The sequence below is a fragment of the Apodemus sylvaticus genome, chromosome 23 (genome assembly GCF_947179515.1).
Source record: "Apodemus sylvaticus chromosome 23, mApoSyl1.1, whole genome shotgun sequence".
Lineage (NCBI taxonomy): Eukaryota > Metazoa > Chordata > Mammalia > Rodentia > Muridae > Apodemus > Apodemus sylvaticus.
In genome coordinates this window covers 21,426,113-21,438,197 of record NC_067494.1, presented here as the reverse complement: position 1 = coordinate 21,438,197, position 12,085 = coordinate 21,426,113, and the positions used below count along the sequence as shown (strand labels likewise).

The 12,085-nt window shown below is 40.8% G+C and overlaps 1 protein-coding gene across 1 annotated transcript in view; it reads left to right on the top strand.

Annotated features, from left to right (window-relative positions):
* Txlnb (taxilin beta) overlaps window positions 1-6,039 on the top strand; it is a 44,645-nt gene extending 38,606 nt beyond the window's left edge. The window contains exons 9-10 of the mRNA XM_052169897.1: window positions 1,784-1,879; window positions 3,138-6,039. Coding sequence (XP_052025857.1) covers window positions 1,784-1,879; window positions 3,138-3,905 — 864 coding nt within the window. The 3' untranslated portion in view covers window positions 3,906-6,039. The remainder of the gene's footprint in view (window positions 1-1,783; window positions 1,880-3,137) is intronic.
* The last annotated feature ends 6,046 nt before the right edge of the window (window positions 6,040-12,085 follow it).

Below are 12,085 nucleotides of genomic sequence, written 5' to 3'. Positions count from 1 at the left end.
TGTGGAAAGCTGTATGAGGATGAGGTACATCTGTGGTCTTAGAGCTCCTCTAGCAACGTGGAAAGCAGATGCAGTAGAACAGTCTGGAAGCTCATGGACCAGTTGGCCTAGCCTAGGAAGCACATCAACAGCCAAAAGAAACCCTGCCTCAAAACAAAGTAGACGAAGATAACTAATTCCTACATGTTGTCTTCTGACTTCCACAAGCACAGCACAGCATAGGCGTGTCCACATGCACACACACACACACACATACACACACACACACACACACACACGCACACACGCACACCCGCACGTGCACACACGCACACGAATATGCACGCACATTTTGTCTCTGAACAGGCACTGGCATTAATTATGAGTGTAGGAAATGTCTTTCAAAGTATATTTTAGTGAGATAATGTAACTTTCACCCTAATATTTGTTAAGTTAGTTTTCTTGTTTCTGAATTGTTATTTTTTGAATTTTATTTCAAAATTGATACTGGGATATTAAATCAAGGTTTCTTCATTTGAAATTTATTTATGGATGCTAGTTAACCCAAGAATTCCATTGTTAGTAAACAACAACAAAAAACTGGGATGCATGTTTGTGTAACTCTGAATATGGTCCTATATCTTGTATCAAATTATTAACATTAACCTATTAAACTTTATAAAGCTAACATGTGATCTAAACAAAACCCATTCAAGGCCCATCTAGCTTCTTTTAGAGCAAGAAATGCTAGTCTGGGCTCAGCCTCCTGCCTCAGTGTGTACCACAGACAGCTCTGCTCAAAACACAAGCACATCGCCAGGCATGGAGACACACAACTTTAATCCCAGCTCTTGAGAAGCAGAGGCAAGCAGACCTCTGTGAGTTCCAGGACAGCCTGGTCTACATAGCAAGTTCAGGCTGGCCAGGGCTACAGAATGAAACCTTGTCTCAAAATCCCTGAAATAAAAATAGAAAAAAAAAAAAGCAAGTACCTAGGTGTGACTCATGAAAGGACATAATACCTGACTAAGAGTATTACCCTTCAATTTACACAGTAAGAGAAGAGGTCCTGCAATAAATAATATCTAGTAATCTTGTACTCAAAACAGAGTATGAGTGTAAGCCACATTCATACTAGGGCCTGGTAAACAAGAGGCGCCATTTTGGGTAGGAAATGAGGTATCTCTAGCCTGACTCTATTGTTAATCTACTTAGATATTAACATATGTCCTTGACCCTCAGTTTTCTCATTGATAAAGGGGATGAAAACAGAGAATGCTCTGTTCTCGTGGGACTGTTTCAGAGATGACATGAATGTGTAACCAGCACCTTCGGTGAGCTCACCTTCACCCTACAAACATGATCAAAAGGTGGCGAGCAGCTTTTGTGTGCACACAAATTATTAACTGCAGCTTAATGCCCAAAAGCCATGTTAGCTCTCTCATGGCGATAGCCTGCTATTCGATAAAGTAAATTACCTAAATCGCAAGCTAATTTATGAGTCTCAGTAAGGATTTTTTTTTTTTATTTTTAATTTTAAATGAAAGAAGAATCAGCAACAACACAATGTGCTCCTAAGTAGTTTCATTCTTCCTGGCTTGGCTCCAGTGCAAACAAGTTTGTTCATTACCGATCTAGAGGACTTGGAAATAAATCATTCTTCTTCCTCAATCTTCATTGTTGACACTGAGCATTTGTTTGCTTCAGCAGCTGGTAGCAAAGAGACTGCCCCTGTTGTCCCATGTGGAACTAATGGCTTCCTTAGCGCTTTGGGATTAACACTAAGACACTCTCATTTCTGTAGACAACCAAGAAAATGAAGAGGTTGGAGAAGGACACAGCCACATGGAAAGCCCGGTTTGAGAACTGTAACAAGGCCCTGCTGGACATGATTGAAGAGGTAAGGAAGCTCTTCTTTCCCGAACCCTGTCAGAAATAACCAATGTAACCTAATAGTGTAAGTGATTGTGTCTGTATATAGGCTGAACTTCAAGGGAGACATGACATATTAAAATACAGTACAAAGAACAAGATCAAGAGTCAGTTAGAAATCTAAGGAAGAGTCAAAGATCTTTGTAAACCTCAGGCACAGGATTATTAGGTAGAAAGCTGACCCTGGGATGGCACTATGCCTGCTGGACTATAAAGGTTTTGATAAAGGTCTTACTTGACCTCAAACTTCTACTGGTTGGCACCCAGCAAGTACACTTAATGCATTGGTTTGACTATGCTGAGAGAAGATGCCAGGACACATAGGGTATTTTACAGACAGATTTGAAGAAAGCTTTTTAAAAACTCCTCCAACAGGTATTATTTGGTAGCTGATGTTCTGCCGGGACCTACGGGTTTTGTGGCTCTAAAGGCAAAGGTTTATAAGCTCCAACTTGAGTGGCAGGGACCTACAAGTGACGATCCCTTCATGGTAACGAGTAAAGAGGGTCTTATAGATAGATACAGGGTAGCTGGGGCAGAAATCAGCCCCAGTGACATGGAGCAGGTCCCTGCTCATGCTCACACCACTGTTACCAGAGAAAAGAAGAACTGTTTTGTTTAAGCAGCCAGCATCGTGAACTGGTATGTGGTGAGTTTCTGTGGTTATAATTACCACTTTAACGATTTCATTCCAAGTTGCAGCCAATTCCCAAGATGTGTTCCTGACTCATCAGCAAGCATCAGATGGTTGCTGGGATTAGCATATAGCAGTTCTATCAAGAAGATGCATTTCCTAGAATACATAATGCCCTTCTGAGAGTAGAGTCCCAGGCCATCTTACCTATTTCACAGATGTTGCCTATACCTTCCAATTTTTAAGAAACAGAAGATTCATGTAGGTTAAGATTGAGAGGTTTGGGTTTTTTGTTTGTTTGTTTGTTTGTTTGTTTGTTTGTTTTTTAATTGGAGTGGAAAGAAGCCTTATCAGGTTTATTTTCCCAGAGAACAGGCAATAGAATTAAAAGTCTATTAGTCTAATAATCAAAACATCAGAAAAACAAAGAGATGCCCCTAAATGTTTGTTCAAATGTAGTAGGCAAATTCTAGGATGAATAGTTTTGTTTCTGGACAGCATCCTGGGAAATTCACTGCTCATGTCTTGTGTGTGTGTGTTTGTGTGTGTATGTGTGTGTGTGTGTGTGTGTGTGTGTGTGTTTATGTCACAGAAAGCCCTGCGAGCTAAGGAATACGAGTGTTTCGTGATGAAAATCCAAAGGCTGGAAAACCTGTGTCGTGCTTTACAAGAAGAGAGGAAGGAACTCTACAAGAAAATCAGAGAAGCAAAAATGTCCGAAAAGGAAGACCAGGTTCAGCACACCTCTGACGAAGAGCCAGAGTCAAACGTCTCTGAAGAGAAAGAGGTGGACGTAGGGGAAGCCAACAGCGTTCAAAATGCTGTGAAAAACCTGGCCACAGCTTTTACCATCCTTCATCATCCAGAGTTCACCCCAGACCAATCAAAGGAAAAACAACTGGCAGTGAATGGTCCTCAAGATGGAAGTGACGTCACCCCGCAGCATCCTGAAACATCGCATTTATACCATCCCAACCCTTCCACTGCTTCAGGGAGTCCTCAGCCCCCTGTCAGCTCTCAGGCTGGGGCCGAGGGGGTCTGTGAGGCTACACCTGCCCCTACAGCCTGCTGTACCCCTGCAGAGGCAGAGCTACAAAGTCAGGGAGTCCCTGCAGGGAACACCCCAGGTCGGAAGTCCCATAAGCTAGAGGCAAAAGCTTCTGGTCAGGGTCCACTGCCCCCAGCCCAGGGCTCTCTATCTGTAGAAGAGGCAAAATATGATATTTCACCATCCCCAGAGAGTGAGAGAGATCCTGCTGTGGTGCCCGGCTGTGAATCTAGGGAGCAACCCCCACCAGAAGTCACAGACATCCCCCATCTCCACAGAGAGCCCGATGCCTGTCTCAACGGAGTAGACTAGGCCTCGTAGTTTCTTCTGGCTGTTCACCTGATTGCATCTTCCTCACAGCAGAAAGTCTGTTAAAGAAACTTCCAGGACTAGGAAGAGTTAGGGTCAAGACATTTGTAAAGTTGTACAGAACGTTTCAAGTCTTTGCTGCTGTTTGCAATATATAACTAATACGGAAATTTCTCTGTGATTGTTATTTTCCCATTGGCAGCCAAACACATCAATAGCAAATATATATTACTTTCCCATTAGGTTGGTACCTTAATCCAGTTTATTAGCAGTAAGATTTTGTATTTAACGACTCCCACTATAACATATAAATACACCGAGATGGTACATTTATCTCCACAAATAACCCAATAGATCTATAATGGATACCCAGGTTCCATTTAAATAGCACGATATACAGTGTACCTATGTATATATACAACACACATAAATACGTTTATCTATACACATATACATGAATTTTCATACATGTATATAAAGACATCATATAAGTATATTTCCCTTCTTACAGATTTTTCTCTATTGCAAGATATGCTTGTAAAAAAAAGTCTCTCTTACTTACACCCTGACTACAATAGACTAAGGCTCTGTGAATCAGAAGTAGCGTGTGTGTTACAATGCCTGTGCACAATGAGGATCTTAAGAGGCCCTTAACAACAAAGGGACAAAACACAAACAGGAGAGTCTGATCTCTAGTGCTTCTTCCCATCTTCTCTGCCAGCTTCCTCCCAACTTCCCAGCATCTCCTCCTGGGAAGAAGCAGCCTCCTCCTGGCTACCCATGAGAAAGTAGTTGGAAACAGAGAAAGGATCTAAAATCTGAGAGGTTGAGTGTCCTCACCTTAGAGGAAGCAGGCTCTGGTCCCTGCCTTTTTGGCTACTGCTATCTCAAGAAAACACTTCTTGTCTCTAACCTTGTCTTTACGTCAAAGCATCTGTTCCTTCCAAATTCCCTCCTTCGCATCAATGTGTGTTCCTGGCCCTCATCTCCTCTGTTAATGTGAAGTAAAATGTATTTTTCCAAAACAGAAAATCCACACGAGCTCTCAATAGGCGTGATAAGGCTTACAAAACCAACAAATTTCCTGCTCTAAGGATCTTTGAACAGGCAGAAGTACAAAAATTTTAAAGGGGAGGAGGGGTCCCTAGTCCTAATTCAAAAATAATAGTCAAGAAGACGCCATAGATGCCAAAAGCAAGAAGCACTTGGGATTAACAGAACGACTTGTGTACACTCATTGTCGGCAAAAACCTCTAATAACACTGACAGCATAAAGCACTTTGCTTAGGCCAAAAGAAGACTATAACAAAAAAACAGGAAGAGGTGGGAAGGAGGGAGACAGAAGGAGTGTAAAGAGAGAACTGTCTAATCTAACTTTATGTTAAGAAATTGAACACAGGTAGAAATACAGATAAGGGAAGGTTCTTGAAAACTCATCTAGGAAATCATTCTTCAGTGGTGCATGTGGCTGTTTGCCACTGCGCACAAGGAGCCGGTAGGCAGTACCCATATGTCGAAGACATTATAAAACTGTATAAAATTTGTTTGAAGTAGTCAGTAAGGGAAGGAACAAAAAAAAAATACCATTTGGGGGAAAATAAATCAGGGGTTCTCAGTATTTGAGAGCCCATGTGTTTTCAGAGGCTTTGTGTGTTATAACCACACGGGTATCCAGCCAAGTTCAACACCACTGGAAATTAGACATTCAATTAACTCAAAGCCAAATATTCACTACACTAATCCCTTGTCTCTGTTTACAGGAGTTGAGCTTCAAAGAACAGAGTGGGATCATCACAGTTAGGTCTCGATCCAAAAGCTTAGGAAGACAAACAGGCAGGAGGCACTGACATCCAGTAAATTAAGTATTCTAATATCCAAAGTCTATTATTTTCATCCAAGAAGGTTTCCCGGCAATGTATCACTCACAACTGTGTGTACCTTTGGCACCATTTCTTCCCTGAGATCTGTAAAGCTTTAATACAGGCTTTGGGAGAATTATTTTAATAGTCAAAGAATGTTTTATTATAGTTCCTTGTGTTCAAACTTGGCCTTACTAATCATAACAACTCAGAAGATCTGAGAGCAGAAAATATATCTCTTTTTATGAAGTTCATATAACTATTTTTAGAGATGCCAAGACTTTCTAGAAACACTGGAATTATTGCTTCCTAAATGTAATAACATAATGTTTATACCAATTAAAAAGGCGTTTCTTCCAAGTCTTCTAGTAGGGTTTTTTAATTTTTAATTTTTTTTGCTATATTTTCCCATGATTCAAGAATACCTAGTTAAAATATGGCATTATTCTATTCTTGGTTGAGTTTGGTCTTTCTAAATAAAATGTATACGGCGCAAATCCTTTGAGAGCATGAAGGGGAGAGGGGCTAAGAAATGGAGGTGGGGAGAGATCGTAACTGAGATCTGTGAAAGAAGAGGTGCAAACAGGATGCCCATGTGCATAGCTTGACGTCATTTCCTGCAAGCACAAGTGCTCGAAGCTTAATCTCCAAAGTCACATGGGTTGGGAGGTAGGGTCTTTGGAAAGTAATTAAGATTAGAAGTTATAGCAGGACGTGGTGGCCCGTGCCTTCAATCCCAGCACTCAGGAGGCAGCGGCAGGCAGATCCCCGTGAGACTGAGGCCAGCCTGGTCTACAAAGTTAGGTCTACGACAGCCTGGACTGTTACACAGACAAACCCTGTCTCAAAAACCAACAACAAATATTAGAAGTTGTGACTAGGACATCCGCCATGATGTTAGTGGCTTCTATAGGGGAAAAGAGACCTGAGCTAAGCCTGCTCTCATCTTTTGGTACGTGCTGTCATGCCACAATAGAGCAAGTAAAAGCCCTCTTCATTGCTGAGCAGATATGGCCTGTTCTCTTCATTAAATTACATTTATTTATTTATATGGGGGGTGGTCATGTGCCATGCCATGCCACCATCTTTTTTTCTGTTTGGTTATTTATTGAGTTATATAAGTTATATTTTTTGATTTCTTCATGGATTATTTCTTTCTTTTAATTTATGTATTTACATCCCAAATGCTGCCCCCCCCCCATCCAGGTTCCCCGTCACAGGGTTCCTCCCCCCCAGAACCACTCCCCTTTGCCTCTAAGAGGATCACTCCCACCCCACCCCCCATATCCTCCTACTCTGGTGCACCAAGTCTCTGCAGGATTAGGCATATCCTCTCCCACTGACTGAGGCCAGGCAAGGCAGTCCTCTGCTGCATATGCGTTGGGGTCAGGGGTAGGTTGTATGGGTAAGGGAGGGCTCAGACCAGCCTGTGTATGTTCTTTGATAGCGCTTAATCTCCAGGAAATCCCAGGGACCCAGGTTAGCTGACACTGTTGGTCTTCCTGTGGAGTTGCCATCACCTTCAGAGCCTTTAATCTTTCCCCCAACTCTTCTATAGAGGTCCTCGACCTCTATTCAATGCTTGGCTGTGCGTATCTACATCTGTCTCAGCCAGCTGCTGGGTAGACCCTCTCAGAGGACAACCATGCTACGCTCCTGTCTGCAAGCACAACATAGCATAACTACTAGTGTCAGGGATTGGTGGCACCATCTTCTTAAGCTTTAAGAACTGTAAGCCAAATAAACCTCTATTCTGTAAACTACTCAGTCTCAGTTGTTTTATTACAGCAACAAAAAAATGGCTTAAAACACCATAGTTAATGAAAAAGCAAAACAAACAAACAATAACAAAATCAACAGACTCCACTGCCTGGCCATACAGCTGCTGGTGGACAATTCTCACGAGGCTAAGCATGGTTTTCTTCAGACCCTGTTTCCCTGGAGATCGTGGTTCCAATTTCTCTGGCAAATGTTTTCTCAGAAATCCTCTGAGAGATTTTATTTGAGGTCGAATAAAAGATACCTGTTTTCCTGTCTTCAGTCCTTGTGGCTGCTCTAAGAATTTTCTCTAAAAAGCCTTGAAAAGGCTGATCTATTCTGTGTCTTGATTAATTTTTTGCTCACTCTGATCCAGAAGGGATTTTTCAAGCCCAGTGTTCCCTGGAATAGTTTGAAAAGATTGATTAGGAAGGGTGAGATTTATCCTTGTTGATCTGGTAGATGTCTCTCTTTCTCTGGTACTGTGTCTGTCTGTTTTACTGGGTATTGTACCCAGGATCCCCATGCTTGTCAGGCAAATGCTCTATCACTGAGTTATGTCCAGAGTCCATAGTGTAAGACATGTTCTCAGTCTATAAACCTAGCTGACCTGGAACTCACAAAGAACCATATTCCTGGGATTCCCGACCACTGGGATCAACACATGTACTACCAGGCCCAACTGAAATGTTTAGATCTCTCTCTCTCTCTCTCTCTCTCTCTCTCTCTCTCTCTCTCTCTCTCTCTCTCTCTCTGAGATTATACAAGTAGCATGTTCTAATTCTAAAACTGGGGTCAGCAAAACTAAGAAGAGCAAGGAGAAAGAGCCCTTGTTACAAAAGCTCCTCTATCTATCCTTTTGTAATCAGTACTTTTATCTAATACTTTTGATCATTTCTGTAAAAGAAATGGTTATTTTATTCAGATACCAGTCTCCTTTCCAGTATTGCATTTCCAAATGCAAATGAATTATAGGTTTTGAAATGCAATTTTTTTTGTCTTTACATCTGACAAGCATAGGCCAAGATGTGCAAGGTAACTTGTACGCTTAATGATTTTGAAGTTAAGTGATTGCCCATTTACTATGAGTTGAGGAGTTGTTTAGATTATATTTGGAAATTTAGCTTTTTAAAAATCAAGTTGACCAGCAACCCCCTTGGCTCAAATGCACAGGTGTGTCAATCTCTGCAAGTAGTTCCCAACAGGGCCTGGGTGAGGAATAGTGCTCTTATACCCAGCACAACAGCACCGTTGCTTAGAACCTGAACCACTTTAAAGTTAGATACTAAGGAAACTTAGTATCTAAGGTCTTAGCATTGTAGATACTATGAAACTTGAATTGCTTGCCATCTTTTCCCCCTTGTGTATCACTAAACTACTAGTTTCTCTTCCATTTGTTGATTCCCATTGTATATCTTTTTAAAAAGAAGTACTGTATCTAGATGTCAGCCAATAGATTGTCACACAATGGAAAAATGATATACCACAGCATTGTAAGGTCTAATCAAATTAAATTTGCCCCCAAACAAAAAACAAAAAAAGAAAATAATTTAAAATGTAAATAATTTGCTAAAAGATGATGTCTCTAGCTTCTAAAATTTGTTTCCACCATGAAAAAAGAAGATGGTTTATGAGAGAAGTGGTGGATTCAAATTAAGTTTTCAAAAGGCCTCAGTTATTTCTGTTTCTGTATATCTGAATGCAATAAGAGTTATCAAACATGAAGATACTCCATTACAATACAAAACACATTTTTGAGACAGTGTTTCAGGCTTGACATTGAATTCTGTATAGATCCTGCTGGCCTTGAACTCACAGAGATCTATCCCTCAAATCCTAGAATTTTTGTTTCGGTTGTTAATTATATTATTTTTGTTTGTTACTGTTATGCCTGTATATGACATTTATGTGGGTGTGCATGTGACATAGCATACATGTGAAGGTCAGAAGACAACTTTATAATTATTTATAATTTATTTTTCTACCTTTACATAGGTTCTAAGATCAAACTCAGGTCATTGATTTCCACAGCAAGTGTTTTTTTCATTGAGCCATTTCACCAGCTCTTCACCTTATTTTCTAAAGTCATGTCTCTTATTGAATGTTGGGTTTACTATAGCAAGCCTGCAAGAGCCTCTTGTCCCTGTTTCCCCAGTCCTAGGGCCACACACACATTCCACTGTGCCCAGCTATTTTATGTGGGGACTGGGGATCTGAACTCAGATCCAATACTTGTATAGTGTGCTGGCTAGTTTTATGTCAACTTGACACAAACTATAGTCACCTGAGAGGAGGTAACCTCTGCTGACAAAATGCCTCCATAAGATCGGACTGTGGGCCAGCCTGTAGAGCATTTTCTTAACTAGTGATTGATGGGGGAAGGGCCTAGCTCATTGTGGGTGGAGCCAGAAGGGCCTAGCTCATTGTGGGTGGAGCCAGAAGGGCCTAGCTCATTGTGGGTGGAGCCATCCCTGGGCGGTGGTCCTGGATTCTATAAGAAAACAGGCTGAACAAGCCATGCGGAGCAAGTCAGTAAGCAGCACCCCACTATGGCTTCTCCATCAGCTTTGGCATCAGCTTCTGCCTCCAGGTTTCTGTCCTGCTTTAAGTTCCTGTCCTGGTTTCTTTCAGGGACAGATAGTGATGGGGATAGTGTAAGCCAAATAAACCCTTTCCTCCCCATGTTGCTTTAGTCATGGAGTTTTATCACACCAATAATAATCCTAAGACACACAGCAAATACTTTCCCATTTCCCACTGAGTCATCTATCCACTCCAGAGTAGATGTTTTTATGTGATAACAACGACTTATGTCAACTACATTGTTCTAGGATTAACATCTGAAGTCATCTCCGTGGTGGTTCATCTGATAGATGTTCTATAAATGTGAGGTGCTGTTGTTATTCAAATATACACACAAATACAAATGTGTAAAATTTGACTGAGGTTTACTTTTTTTTTTCCAGAAGATAAGGATTTATAGTTGGTTTTTTGTTTTGTTTGTTTGCAGTTTGCTAAGCAAGTCCTCTACTACTGATCTATGTCACCAGCTCACACTGGTTTTTTTCAAAGGGCATTTGGAATGATCTTTCCTAGCAAAGATAAACTATAAAACATGATTACTCCCTGTACGAATAAAGACATTTGAAATGTAGAAATTCTTTGAACCTGATGGCACACAAATTGCCCACAGAAGCTAATTCACTCTTCCATGGATAAAACAAATGAATCATTTCAATCGAATGCCAAGGCTACGCGAAATCCCAAATCACATCATGTGTCATGCTGTATTTTGTATCCTGAGATTCCCGTGAACATCAGTGACTCTTTCACTTTAACTTTGGTTTATTTAAATGTTTACTGTGGTGTGTGATTACAGCATGCAGCCACAACTAAAATATAACTGCATATAAATTCTCCTTTTTTCAGAATACTTAAGTGATGATATACCATGAAAACACACCTACCAGCAGGACCAGGAAGAAGCCTTTATATTAAAAGGAAAGAAAATGAATGATTGATATTAGTTATTATTTCATATAAAGAAAAAGATAAAGATAAAACTTTGAGAAGCCCAAAAGAAAACTACACACAAGCTGGTAGAGCCTTTTATGAAAGCCAGCTCACTGGCCAGGGTAAGAGTAACCACAGCACTCTCTCCTTCCTTCCACACTCTGTCTCCCAGGCTGGGGAGTTTCCCCAAACATGTTTTCCCTGTCACTACCTTATTATCTGCATTCTTGCTTGCTTTCCCCTTAAAATGGCAACTGCATTCATCTCTAATAAAAATATAAGTGGATTGCAAAGCATTTGGAAGATAGAAAAACCACCCACAGGTCTACCACACTAACTTAACCACCAAATTCGAGTGTCTGCACTGTGTATTCAAATTTCATACCTTTTGCCATATACATAGATGCCTGTTGCATTATTTGTAGAATGCAATGACTATGTGACCACAGATATACTATGCACATACACATTGTTTGATAGAGGAAGGACACATATTGCACCTACACAATGCTGGGCACACACGGGCTCCATTCCACACACTCAGGTTTATTTACTGGACACTGGGTAGCAGAGATTCTGAAACTTGACACAGTTGAACTGGGTGTATGCAATGGCACATGCCTTTAATCCCAGGGGAGGCAAAGACAGGAGGATCCATATGAGTTCAAAGCTAGCCTAGTCTGCATTGTGAGTTTTAGTTCAGCTAGGACTACATAGAGAAACCTTGTCTCCAAACAAACAAGCAAACAGACATAAAACTTGACACAGCTCAAACAAATAAATACAATTTAACAAAAAAAGTCAATGTCCTCTTTATGAGACAATTCCAAAAATTATAGCATTAGCTATAGAGTCATAGTTCTAAAAAAGAAAAGAATCTCTATATTCTTCAAAAACCCATGTAACAGTTAGTAGGTTTGCGGCTCTACTAGAGTGATAGCCACCACTCTACACCATTTCTGTTAAGTGTGGCAAGACAAGCAACCATTGTGAACACGAGAGAGTATGCCAAGAAAATGAAAGAATCCAAAGGGACTCAGACTTTATGTAATT